Below are 13,717 nucleotides of genomic sequence, written 5' to 3' on the forward strand. Positions count from 1 at the left end.
TTCTGACCGACTCCAAGTTCAATCTAACCTTTCCCCCCTACATAGTCCTCCATTTTTCTATCATCCATGTGCCTAGAAATTTCTTAAATGCCCCAAATGTATCTACTTCTTCCTCAAGGAATTCTAATCAGGCTTGTGAGACATAAGCTGCTCCTCATTAAGCAATGCTGACCAATCCTAATCAGACTCTGCTTCTCCAAATGCTCATAACTCGTGTCTGTAAGGATAATCTCCAACAATTTGCCCACCAGTGAAGTAAGACTCACTGGTCTATAATTTCCAGATTTATCCCTACTCCTTTTCTTGAACAAAGGAATAGTATTTGCTACCATCCATTCATCTGGTACTGCTCACATGGCCAATGAGGATGCAAAGATAATTGTCAAAGACACAGTAATCTCTCCTTTTGCTACTCATAGTAACCTAGGTATATCCCATCTGGCCCCAGGGACTTATCTTACCTAAAGTTTTTCAAAAGTTCCAGCACATTCTCTTTTTTAACATCAACATGTTCAAACATATTAGCCTGTTTTACACTGTCTTCACAAACACCAAGTCACGTTTATTGTCATTTAACTATATACAAGTATATAATGTATATAACCAGATAGATAGATAGATATTCTTTATTAATCCCGAGGGAAACTGGTTACCACATAATGTATGTAGAAATGAGACAATGTTTCTTCAAACCAGGGTGTAAAGCACAGTATCTTATGAAGACAAGGATAAAATCTACAGAGAATCACACATAAATAACAAACAGAAGCACATTAATATTAAATAGTGTAAGGTACGGAACAGATTAATGAGTGATCCATCTCATAAGTCTCTAAAGCTCTCCAATCATTGCCTTCTAAATTTTAAGTAAGCTCTTTCATCTTCTTGACTAAATGTTCATCTCTTATCAACTATAACACCTCACACTACCATCCTTTCCCTCCATCTATGGGACAAACCAATCCCTAACCCACTGCAAGTGCTCCCTGAACAACCTACACATTTTTGTTGTACATTTCCCTGAATATATCCATTCCCAATTTATGCTCCCCAGTTCCTGCCTAATAACGTAATCCACACCCCCCCAATCCCCCAATTAAATACTTTCTCATACTGCTTGTTCCTATCATTCTATAAGGCTGTAGTTAAGGCCAGGGAGTTGTGGTCACTGCCTCCAAAATGCTCTCCCACTGAGAGATCTAACACCTGACCTGGTTCATTGCCTAGATGAACATCCAGTATGGTCTCTCCCATAATCAGCCTGTCTACATATTGTCTAAAATAGTTAGGGACTAATTGACAAAGTAACAAAGAAACAAACCAACAGTCTCCACCTCTTTTCACTGAAGCCTTTTTAAGCCAAACCCTCAAATCCTCCACTCCCACACTGGCCCACCCACACTATTGTCAATCCCATAATGCCCACTCCACTTAAACCTAACTTTCATTTGGCCTTTGCCAAGTGACTAATTACTTTGTGATCTCAGGCATGCAGAACTCCCAACTGTCCAGCTCGTTTTTCCCTTGTCACAAAAATAACCTTGCTTCAAAATAAATGATCAAAGTCTCCAATGTTGTTGTGTTGAGACAGACCCTAATGCTTACTGATGGTCTTGCCTGATTGCTGATTCTTAGATCCAGATTTGGAGCTCTCCGTAACTTCTCACAGTTTAGGATTGAGATTATTCTATAGTTTTTATTTCACTTTGCTAAAACAAAACACCTTTTAATTTTTGTGGTATTAATGTGTTTGCTATGTGATACAGTTTGCAGATTTTTGAGATCATTTGGAAGGATGGATTTCCTGTACTGGTGCTTAATAAAAATTCCTCGTCAGCAGTGACTTCTGCAAATTGCTTGTTCTGAGAACACTTGCATTCTTACACATTCTCCACATGAACTTAAAACCTGATTGTAAACACAAAGTACAATGCCAAAGGACTATTGTATGCTGTTCCTCCTACAATCAAACAGCAGTGAAACAGATCTGCTGATAGCTAAAAATTAGGAATATCCATAAATTAATTTTATTCACCCCATATTTGTATCACCCACCCTCTAATGCCCCCAGATTCTATCACTCACCTATTTAGCAGGAACGATATTCAAGAGCCATTTAAGTTTCCAACCAGCATGCCATTGGGGTGTGGGAGGAAACTGAGGTATTCAGAAAAATAAACCACAGTAATAGACAGGACAAATAAACTCTGCACAGGTGACACTACAAGTCTAGATTGTGAAGTCACAGCTCAAATTACCTCATCTCAGTGCCATCACCTCAGGATGAAATTTCTGCTCAAGAAGTTATGTCAGTGGTGCTAGAAAGTTTGTGAACCCTTTAGAATTTCCTATATTTCTGCATAAGTATGACCTAAAATGTGATCAGATCTTCATCAAGTCCTAAAACTAGGTAAAAGGAACCCAATTAAATAACACAAAAAACATCATACTTGTTCATTTATTTATTGAGAAAAATGATCCACTATTACATGTATTTGTTGGAAAAAGTATGTGAACCTCTAGGACAGTGGTCCCCAACCTCCGGGCCGCGGACCGATACATTGCCGCAAAGAATGCAGCACTACGGCGGAAGCCAGATCGCACCCAGCACATCTTTAAGAAAAAAGCCAAAATAAACAAGCTAATTAATTAGGTGCTGCCCGGCACGTAAATGTCGGCCCAAATCAAAGGCGATTGCCGACTGCATCACTTCTGATCTGGGCCGACATTTATGTGTCGGGCGGCACCTAATTAATTAGCTTGTTTATTTCAGCTTTTTTCTTAAAGATGTGCTGGGTGCGTTCTGGCTACCGCTGCACCACTGCATTCTTCGCGGCAATGTATTGGCCCGCGGCCCGGAGGTTGGGGACCACTGCTCTAGGATTATCAGTTTATTTAAAGGGTGTTTTAATTAATGGGATGACAATCAGGTGTGAGTGTGGAAGGCCCCATCCTATTTACAAAACATAAACCCAGGTCCTCACTATCAAAATCTGATCATCACCACACAGATTTTTGGAAGTGTGCCATGCCTTGATCAAAGGATATTTCTGAGGACCTCAGAAAAAGTTATTGATGCTCACCAGGCTGGAAACAGATACAAAACCGTTTCTGAAGAGTTTGGGGTCCACTAATCCAGAGTCAGGCAGATGGTATACAAATTGAGGGAATTCAACACCATTGTTACTACCCCCAGGAGTGGTTGACCAACAAAAATCACTCCAAGAGCAAGCTGTATAATATTCCAGGAGGTCACAAAGAACCCCAGGGTAACATCCAAGGAGCTACAAGCCTCTCTTACATTGGCTAATATCAGTGTTCATGAGTCGACCATCAGGCAAACACTGAACAACAATGTTGTGCATGGCAGGGATGCAAGGAGAAAGCTAAGAACATTGCTGCCCAGCTAAAGTTTGCCAAAGGCCACATGGATAAGACAGAAGGTTATTGCAAGAATGTTCTGTGGACATAAGAGTCCAAAATAGAACTTTTTGGCTTAGATAAGAAACGTTATGTTCGGTGAAAAGCAAACACTGTATTCCAGCATAGGAACCTCATCTCGTCTGTGAAACATGGTGGTGGCAGTGTCATGATTTGGGCCTGCTTTGCTGCCTTGGGAACAGGATGGTTTGCCACTTGCCATCATTGATGGAACTATGAGTTGTACCGGCAAATTCTACAGGAAAATATCAGGGTATCCGTCTGTGAACTGAAGCTTAAGAGAAAGTGGATCATGCAGCAATACAATGAGCTAAACACACGTCAGTCTACCAAAGAATGGTTGAAGCAGAAGAAATTTTGTTTTGGAATGGTTGAGTCAAAGTCCTGACTTTAAACCTATAGAAATGTTGCTGAACAAACTGAAGCAAGCAGTTCATGCAAGGAAGCCCACCAACATCCCAGAGTTGAAGCAGTTTTGTAAGGATGAATAGCCTAAGATTCCTCTAAGCTGGCGTGCAAGACTGATCAACAGTTAGTGGGAGTGTTTGGTTGAAATTACTGCTGTACAAGGGAGTCACACCAGTTACTCAAAGCAAAGGTCCAAATACTTTTCCCAACAAATACATGTGATATTGGATCAGTTTTCTCAATAAATAAATGAACAAGTATAATTCATTTATTTAAGTTCTCTTTATCTAGTCTTAGGATTTACACGAAGATCTGATTGCATTTTAGGTCATATTTATGCAGAAATAGAGAAAATTCTGAAGGGTTCACAAAGCTTTCTAGCACCACTCTATATTTTAACTGGATCGTTATTGTTTCTCACAACCAGTGTTCAAGGGCTTCCAGACTCAGCTCTCAAACTGTTTATTCATGCCTGTAAAAAGATGTTAAGATTTTGCTCAATCCTGATCATCCGTCTCCTTTTTACTATACCTTCACTCCTTCTCACCAGTTTGTAACACCTGCACACATGCAGACAGTCCTTTAGTTGACCAGGACATTAGAGATTTTATGCAGAAACACAAAGTGATGCTGAGAAGAGCTGGAGTATGTACAACTGCTTTATTCAACATGATTATTTCATCACGTGTTCATAGGTCACATATCGTATACTTAGATAAATTGTAATACTTACAGTTGGGCCAACGTCACCTGGAGGACCTTGATCCCCTCGATAGCCTGATGGACCTGTGATACCCATGGGCCCCTTAAAAAGTCATTAGGAAAATTGTTTCATTGACATGTAAAATCAAAGCCAAAACTTTAAGATTCTATCCAAGTGAATAAGCATACCATAAGAGAATAAAGGGATTGTTCGAAGTTTTTCTCTCTCAAATCTGACTGGCATTTTACTTGCAAGGACTAATGCCTCATATTAAACAGCAGAGTACTATTATCGTATTTGATATCTACTGTAAATATACAAGATACCAGCACAAACAACATACGGATGTCTGAAAATAATTATTTAGAAAATACTCCAAAGGCTTTTACCAATAGAAAAGAAAATAGTAAGGAGTGAAATTAATATGCCTGGAAAGTTGTGACCAACAGCTCCATTTTAAATTGATTCAAAATTAAATCTCATTCATTAAGTTTGATGAGCATTGAGCTTTCAAGTGTGGAAAAGGTCTTACTTCTGATATTATTTCTTAGTCACAAATATATTTTCCTTCAATAGGGAATTTCAAATCCACATGTTAATTGAAAAATAGGTTACTTAATATTAGCAGATCAATCTACAAACTACAAAACCTACATTTCTGATAAATATGAGAGCATACGAGATAGGAGCAAAATTAGGCCATTTGGCCCATCGAGTCTGCTCCATCATTTCATCATAGCTGATCTAATTTTCCTCTCAGCCCGAGTTTCCAGCCTTCTCCCCATATCCCTTCATGCCCTGACTAATCAAGAATCTATCAACCACTGCCTTAAATATACCCAACCAATTTGCCTCTACAGCTGCCTGTGGCAAAGAATTCCACAGATTCATCACTCTCTTACTGGAAAAATTCCCCTTCATCTCCATTCTAAATGAACAACTTGCTGTTCTGAGGCTGCTTCCTCTAACCTTAGACTCCCCTAACGTAGGAGACATTCTCTCCACACCTACACTACCATTCATGGGAGATGTGGTGTGCATTGTCTGACGCTCTCCTTATTTGGGATTTTCCTACTTCTATTCGCAAAGACAGGCAACTTGAAGAACTTCCAGTGGGACTGAAGAAAATCGCATAGAAGGCATTCAAGAACGTTATCTTGCAACTGCAGAATACCAAACTACATGCAGCTGGTTGACAACATGATTCAAGCATAAAAAACCATGAACTGCAAAATGTCACTAAGGATTCATTTTCTGCATCCTCATTTAGATTTCTTCCCTGAAAATCTTGGCACTGTCAGTGACAAACACAGTGAAAAGTTACACCAGGACATTGCGGTCATGGAGAAACAGAATTAGAATGCATCAATGCTGGTTCATTATTGTTGGACAGTGTACCGTATAGCCTACATTATAATAAAGGACTACTTTATGTTTTAGTAACACGTCTATGGGATAGGAGCTGTGTTATCACACAAGTTTCCAGAAGGTTCAGAAAGACCAATAGCCTTTGCCTCAAGAATGCTAACTTCAGCTGAACACAATTACGCACAGATTGACAGAAAGGCCCTAAACCTCGTGTGGGGGGTCAAGAAATTCAGTCACTACCTATATGGCCAAAAGTTTACTCTGTTGACTGACCATCAGCCTCTCATGTCAATCTTCAATCCAAGAAAAGGCATTCCAGTGATGACAGCACAAAGGCTGCAGCGATGGTCTCTTCTCTTAGGAGGTCACACGTATGACATTGGGACCAAGCAACACGGCAACGCAGATGGTTTGTCACATTTACCTCTGCCGACTTCAGAGATAACTACACAAATGGATTCAACAGAGGTCTTCCACACAACCATAGTTGAACAATTACCAGTGACAAACAGCCTCATTGAAAGAGAAACATGCAATGACCCTATGTTTTTAAAAATGTATGACATCACGGTAAAGGGATGGCCAGCGTGTGGTAACACACTGTCTTTAGCCTTCTCAGCGAGGAAGGAGCAGTTGTCAGTGTGTCGGGGAACACTAACGTGTGGTTCACAAGTTGTGATTCCTCCCAAGCTACGCACCAGAGTGCTAGAGGTACTGCACAAGGGGCACCTGGGTACCGTGAAGATGAAAAGTCTTGCCCTTGCTTATGTGTGATGGCCAGGAATCGATAACAGATTGAGGACTTGACCAAGAACTGCTCTGGATGTCAAAAGATCCAGAACACTCCACCACAGGCCCCTCTCCATCCATGTGAGTGGCCCTCATCACCATGGCAACCAGTGCACATCGACTTTGCTGGACCATTCATGGACTCTGTCTTTTTAATCGCTGTCAATGCACATTCCAAATGGCCAGAGGTCATCAAAATGAAGTCAACCACATCAGAAAAAACCATTACATTTCTGAGGACCATGCTCCCCAGGATGGCATACCAGAACAAATCTGCACAGACAATGGATGACAATTTTTCTCTGAAGAATTCCAAAGTTTTGTGAAGAACAATGGAATCAAGCACTTTACATCTGCCCCTTACCATCCATCCACAAATGGCTTGGCAGAAAGATTTGTGCAGACTTTCAAGAAAGCCATCAAGGCAATAGAGAGCGAAAATCAACCACAACACAAGATAGACAGCTTCCTCCTTGCCTATCATAATGCAATACATGCAACCACTAATCAGACTCCAGTGATGATGTTTCTGAACAGGAACCTGAGGACCCGCATGGATCTTCTCAAACCAGATGTACGGCGTGATGTGCAGAACAGACAGTTCAAACACTTGAATACTAAGTCAACACGGAGCTTCAGTGTGGGACAGTCAGTTCTTGCACGTGGTTACCGGACTGAAAAGTGGCAGCCGGGTACAATTTCCGCCGAAGATGGGCCACTGATGTATAGAGTACAGGTGGGAGAGAACGTATGGAGACGTCATGTGGACCAAATCCTGGATGCTCAGGTGAAAAACACAACAACACCTTGCCTGGACTTCCCTGACATAGAAGCAAACACTCCTGATGTGACCATATCAGCCTCATCTGCAGATAAGCCTGTCATCAGTGCTGATGACCCACCTGATGTACCTGTGGAGACTCATTCCCCAAAGCAAACATTTCAGGACAGACATTACCCGGAGAGATAGAGAAGAAACTCCCCAGAGAGTTGAGTTCTAAATGGGTCTTAGACCAAAAGTTAAAAAAAAGGCTTGTGATAATCTGATATTATTAAGTTACTTTGTTATAATTTGTAAACAAATGGTAGGTGTTTGTATGTTAAGGGTAAACATACTTGTTTAGCATAGTGCCCCAGTTAAAAAAAAGCTGATACACTATTGAAAGGGGAGGAGTGTACTGTATAATAAGGGACTACTGTATGTTGTAGTAGCACGTCGTTGCATGCGCTATTAGGCACGTACTGATCTGTATGTGTGCGTCAAATTCGGACTCTACCAGTAAAGAACCATGAAACTTAGTTCCCGCCTCCAGCGTTTTTATTCATAACATAGTTGTGTAAACAGGCCTAATACACAACAGACACTTAAAGCAAGAAGACATTGAGTACAAATGAAAATCATCAACAAACTATTTTTAGCTTAGTTGAGCTACTGCATAGCATCAGTGCCATTATGCAATTAAACAGATTATATTCAATAAAAGTTTACTTCTTGTTTCTCTAAATTCCTACTCAATACAAGTGGTCTGAAATTATATTTGTGTTCAACTTTAAGCAGTCTTTCATAAACAAAAAAAATTCTGAGGAAGCAACATTTGAAAAAATGTCCATAAATTTTAACATAATTTTGATAATATAATATAATCAATATTCCAGCTATAGTTCACTATTACAAGTTTAATAAAAAACCATCTTTCCCCCCCTAAAAACATTATCCAAGCAACATAATTACTTAAATTCTTGTCAGGAAGACATTCAAAAGCTGCAATGTATAAACAAAATGTTTTCCCTATAGACCAAAAATCATTCTGAACATTCTTCCACAGAAAGTCAGTGAAAAAAAATACTGTTATTATTGACTTGTAATAAAATACTTTATTAGTAAACTTACTCTTGGCCCAGGAAGTCCTGGAGGTCCGATTGTGCCTTCCAGTCCTCTTGCCCCCTAAAACATTCATAGCAATTTATAGCCTATAAGCACATAATTCATTGATAATCCCACATTTACTTTGCATTTTAGTTTCAATCTAGAGAAATCTCATTTGAACCTAGAGCAACAATTTTTGATGCCTGAAAACCCTCTTCTCTATTTTGGAGAACAGCAGAGGAGGTTTCACTGGGAATAAGTCAATACTCATCTCTTAATCAACATCACAAGGGACATCTTAATCAACATCACATCTTGGCATTGCTTTTCTTTTGGCACCATGGACAAGTTGTCTGTTTCCCACAAAGTAGGACTAGCAAACTGCATTTCAAAAGTTCTTCATTATTTGGAAAGATATATGTAAGCTGGTTTGATGCTGTTCTACGACTGCAGAAAAAAATCATTTTGTGGTAATAACATTGGTAAGAAAAGCTCTTTTCCAAGCTAAGTATTCTTCTGAATTCCTTTCATTAACCTGCATTCCCAGTGAAAATATGCTTCAGAGGTTTCCAGCTTTTTTTATGCCATGAATCCCTGCTGTTAATCAAAGGCTACATGGACCCCAGGTTGGGAACTTGTGTTTTAGATAGAACTATTAATGTTTATAATTTGTCTGAAGCCTTATGCATATTCGCATATTGACATACCCAACATACTGTGCATAACTGCTCTTTCATTTTTTTTGGCTGAGCTATTAAATGTCACCATGAACTCAAAATATTTTTGGAGCACTTGAAATTGATGATATTGTGGCAGCAGTCCTGTCACTGTACAACTTTACATTTGAGAAACTGGGTTCTAAATGTTGTTTGCAATGAAACACAGCTATGTTGCATATTTTGTATTTATTTTTATCTTTATAACAAGTTACCTGTTTACTCTATTATTCATTTTCAAGCAAGTTTTACTTTACCTTTGGTCCCTGAAGTCCATCTCTCCCTGGAGGACCTCGAGGACCTGGAAGACCCTAAAGAGAAACAAAATTTATACTGAAAACAGTCACTTATTTCTCATTCAGCAAAACAGTCATCATGATGTTATCTTCCCCTTTTCCATTATTATCTCCAAACCACCATATCGACTCTTCAATTAAAGCAGAAAATGTTATAAGACCCTAAATAACTCACATTATGCCTTGACCGCTTTCCATTTGGATATCATGGTCATTTTTTTAGTTTCTCTATCTTCCCTTCCTTCTTGGTTACAAGCTGCTAACCTATACCATATCTCACCGTATGCTACTAACTGCAGCATTGGTGAAGTCACCCAAACTCCACAGTTAAAGTGAAAATTCTTTGTCTACTTTTCCTTCATTGCATGATAACAAGCAAAGTGAATACATAAATATGACTCCAAAGGCTTCACAAAGTACAGACATACATAGACTGCATTAATGTCCTTACGGAAGATCTCAAAGACAATGTCTTGCCAGCAGATCCTATAAAGGTTATCTCTTTATCTGCCCAGGTATCCAAATGCACCTTCAACATGCTGATGTGTAGTTCACTAGGTTACTAGTACAGCTCTTACTGTGTCATTTTTTAACCTTTCCGGTTGAATTCTAATTCTGATTTTTTGGTATCATTCATCACTGTGCAGCCATCTGGTAAGTCTACTTGAAGATGCAAAGAGATCAGAGAGATTGTACTGTTGCAGAATAAAGGTATTAAATCAGGTGCACATAAATTTTGTACATGTTTAAATGCAGATTTTTCTCTGTTTGCACATCAACTGCACATTAGAGTGGAAGTTCTTCCAATGCACAAGTTCTCCCAAGTTATCTACAAGTGTTTAGATTGACTGATACGTGCATCCAAAGACATTCTGCCTGTAAGGGAAGTTGTCCAGGGTAACATGGTCAGGTGTCAACAGAGTCAAACGTCTGTCCATTCTGATGGCCTTGTCACAGAGACAGCTGACCTAATAGCTGCCCTGGCAAAGGAGCCATGCATCAGCTCCCAATGCATTTGCGGGCTGACAGCTACAAGGTTCTTAGAATCCCAGTAGAATACTGAAAAATTCTCGAGACAAAGTAACAAAGAGTGGTAAAGACAATTATAACGTGTTAAACTGTGTTTCATTGCTCCACAACAATGACAATAAAGATATTCTTATTCTTAGGAGCATGAGAGTCTCTAACAAGACAGCACAGCTTTGAGGTGTGAGGGGAGAAGTTTAAGGGATAGAGTTTTCACAAAGAGAGTGAGTATCTGAATGAGCAGCAGAAGCAATGGTAAAGGCAGAAACAATTGCCACATTAAAAGGCCTTTGGAAAGCTACTTAGATAGAAAAGGCAAGCAGGGATATGGACCGATTGCAGGCAAATGGGATTAGCATAAATGTGCATCATCGTTGGCAAGGATGAGATGTGTCAAAAGGGCCAATTTCTGTGCTGCGCAATTCTTTCTCTCTTTATTAATCTTTTTATTGATTTAAAAGGAGCATAAATACAATCAAGAGGAGAATGATCTCAAATATATATAATAGTAACAATACAAACTGAGATTAAGATAGACATTGTCAAAATCATAGATATTGTTAAACTAGTATAAAATATATAATTTAAAAAAACTGAAAACAGCAATTCTCCTCTTATCAGTTTATGAAAAAAAGAAAAAAAACATTAAGTTTTCAATGAAGAGAAAATAAACCCACTATACTATATATATATAAAAAAACAAAAAACAAAGAAAAATGGACTGGGCAGTCCATTGTGAGGATAGGACCAAAAAAAAAAGAAAGAAAGACTTTCTGATCAAATCTAAAACTTCAAAGAAAAGATTGAAAGAATAATAAATCAAATTAAATGAAAATATTGGATAAAATGTCGCCAGATTTGCTCAAATTTAAAGGATGTATCAAACGTCCGACTTCTAATTTTCTCTAAACTTAAACAGGACATAATGGAGGAGAGCAATTCTATAATTCTATATTGCTGTTTGAAACTTTACCTGGTTGCTTCTTTGTCCAGGCTCACCCTTTTGCCCTTTTTCACCAGGAGGACCCTTTTTAAAGAGAATAAGAAGCTTGGTATCTTTATAAATTTAAGTTTTCTCCAGTATGTTGACAACAAAAAAAGTTACAAATACTGAAAAGATTTTAATAAATACATTTTATCTGGATTCCTTAGTATCTGATTAATATATACAAGTATAACATGCATACCGCAGGTCCTCGTACACTAAGCCCCCTGGGTCCTGGAGGTCCTGGTTCACCCTGTAATCCCATTGGCCCTTTATCACCAATTGGACCTATTGGGCCCTAGGGAACAAGAAGGTTCAGACTGAAAGGGGAATCAGTCCTGAATAAGCACTTGTTTACATGTTCATTACCATAACTTATTTCTGGTATTGTGCAGAAGTGTGATCCTTACCCGAGGTCCAGGTTCCCCACGCTCACCCTGGGGACCTCTTGCACCAGGAGGACCCTGTAGAATTGTTTTAAAAAAATAATCTTTATTGCTTTTTAGAAACATGCATTTTTCTTCATTTATACACATAAACATTAAGTGAAGGAACGTAAGCTAATCTTTAATTAGGTAGTTAGATAAAGAATGGAACATGGTTGTAGAGGATGAGCTTAATGAAAGCATTCAAGTTAAAGAGCTTTCAAGTTACGTTCTAAAAATACAAACTTATCATTATAATACTTCCTTTAGTGGCTCTTTTTTCAAAATACTTCACTGATTGTTGATACTTTGGGCCAATCTGATGCTGGCAAAAGCAATATGGTTTACATTTGATTAAGAAGAATTTTAAGTAATGACAACCATTTTTCACAGACAAGGTAGCTAAAAATTTGCATTAAAGATTAACTTAGCTTTAGCTAAGTATGAGAGTATGAGATCATCGAAGGCACTCTACATTTCATATCACACATGAAGTTTCCAAGGCCAGTGAACACCACTACTTCTAGCTGTGGATTTGAAACAAATGACAAAATTTCTTTGCATAAATCTAACATCTTGATCAAACAATTTGAATAGAAAATGAGTATTTCAATGACAAATCAGAATATGACTGAGAAATAAATCACAGGCCTTCTATCGCCACTAGATCAAAACGCTTGGATTGCATAATTAAGTGGACAGTGGAAGTACAGATCTTAGCAGGGCAGCAGTTGTTTAAAAATGTGGTTCAGCACCCCTTTCCCATGAGCTGAGGTAGGCTTCAAATGCTGATCTTTTCAAAGGGGCCCAACTGCTCAATATGCATTATACGCGAGGCTGACAGCAAGGAATCAGCTGATGTTTGGCCGATTTAAATGTTGGGCTGCATTGAAAAGGTCAGAGTATTGGGCCGGAGGTGAGGGACAGGTTGGTATTCAGCTCACTGTTCCGTGAGGTTTACTTGTCTCTACGCTGAACTGAGGCTGTGGCCTGTAACGAACAGGATCCTGGACTGGCTGCAGCGATGACTGGATTCATGGCTGTGAACTCACTTTTGTGAACTTTAATTCTGAATGTTATTTGTTTACTTTTTATTGTCTGCACAATTCATTCTTTTTTTTTGCACATTGGCTGTCTTGACGGTCTTTTTTAATGGGTTCTTTGTTTTGTGGCTGTCTGCAAGAAGAAAAATCTCAAGGTTGTATATAGTATACATACTTTGAAAATAAATGTACTGCAATTCTTTGTGGAAATTACAAGCAGGGTAGACAAAGGAAATGCAGTAGACGTGGTGTACTTGGATTTCCAGAAGGCCTTTGACAAGGTGCCACACATGAGGCTGCTTAGCAAGATAAGAGCCCATGGAATTACAGGGAAGTTACTAGCATGGGTGGAGCATCGGTTGGTCAGCAGGAAACAGATAGTGGGAATAAAGGGGTCCTATGCCGGTTACCAGTGGAGTTTTACAGGGCTCGGTGTTGGGACCGCTGCTTTTTAAGATGCATGTCAATGATTTGGACTATAGTATTAATGGCTTTGTGGCTAAATTTGCCGATGATACAAAGATAGGTGGAGGAACAGGTAGTGTTGAGGAAACTGAGGGGAATGGCAAAGAAGTGGCAAATAAAATACAATGTTGGAAAGTGTATGGTCATGCACTTTGGCGGAAGAAACAAACGGGCGGACTATTATT

At 39.0% G+C, this 13,717-nt stretch overlaps 1 protein-coding gene and 1 long non-coding RNA gene across 7 annotated transcripts in view; one reads left to right on the forward strand and one right to left on the reverse strand.

Moving 5' to 3' along the window:
• Positions 1 to 13,717, forward strand: part of LOC140186506 (uncharacterized) — a 140,905-nt gene that overhangs the window by 52,232 nt on the left and 74,956 nt on the right. The gene's annotated exons all lie outside the window — the stretch shown is intronic.
• Positions 1 to 13,717, reverse strand: part of LOC140186485 (collagen alpha-1(XIV) chain-like) — a 183,972-nt gene that overhangs the window by 13,179 nt on the left and 157,076 nt on the right. For all 5 annotated transcript variants that reach the window (XM_072240859.1, XM_072240841.1, XM_072240850.1 and 2 more), the window contains 6 exons: positions 12,010 to 12,063; positions 11,802 to 11,897; positions 11,588 to 11,641; positions 9,550 to 9,603; positions 8,601 to 8,654; positions 4,583 to 4,654 (listed from right to left, as the gene is read on the reverse strand). In XM_072240859.1, the coding sequence (XP_072096960.1) occupies positions 4,583 to 4,654; positions 8,601 to 8,654; positions 9,550 to 9,603; positions 11,588 to 11,641; positions 11,802 to 11,897; positions 12,010 to 12,063 (384 nt within the window). The remainder of the gene's footprint in view (positions 1 to 4,582; positions 4,655 to 8,600; positions 8,655 to 9,549; positions 9,604 to 11,587; positions 11,642 to 11,801; positions 11,898 to 12,009; positions 12,064 to 13,717) is intronic.

The sequence above is a fragment of the Mobula birostris genome, chromosome 2, assembly GCF_030028105.1.
Source record: "Mobula birostris isolate sMobBir1 chromosome 2, sMobBir1.hap1, whole genome shotgun sequence".
Classification (NCBI taxonomy): Eukaryota; Metazoa; Chordata; class Chondrichthyes; order Myliobatiformes; family Myliobatidae; genus Mobula; species Mobula birostris.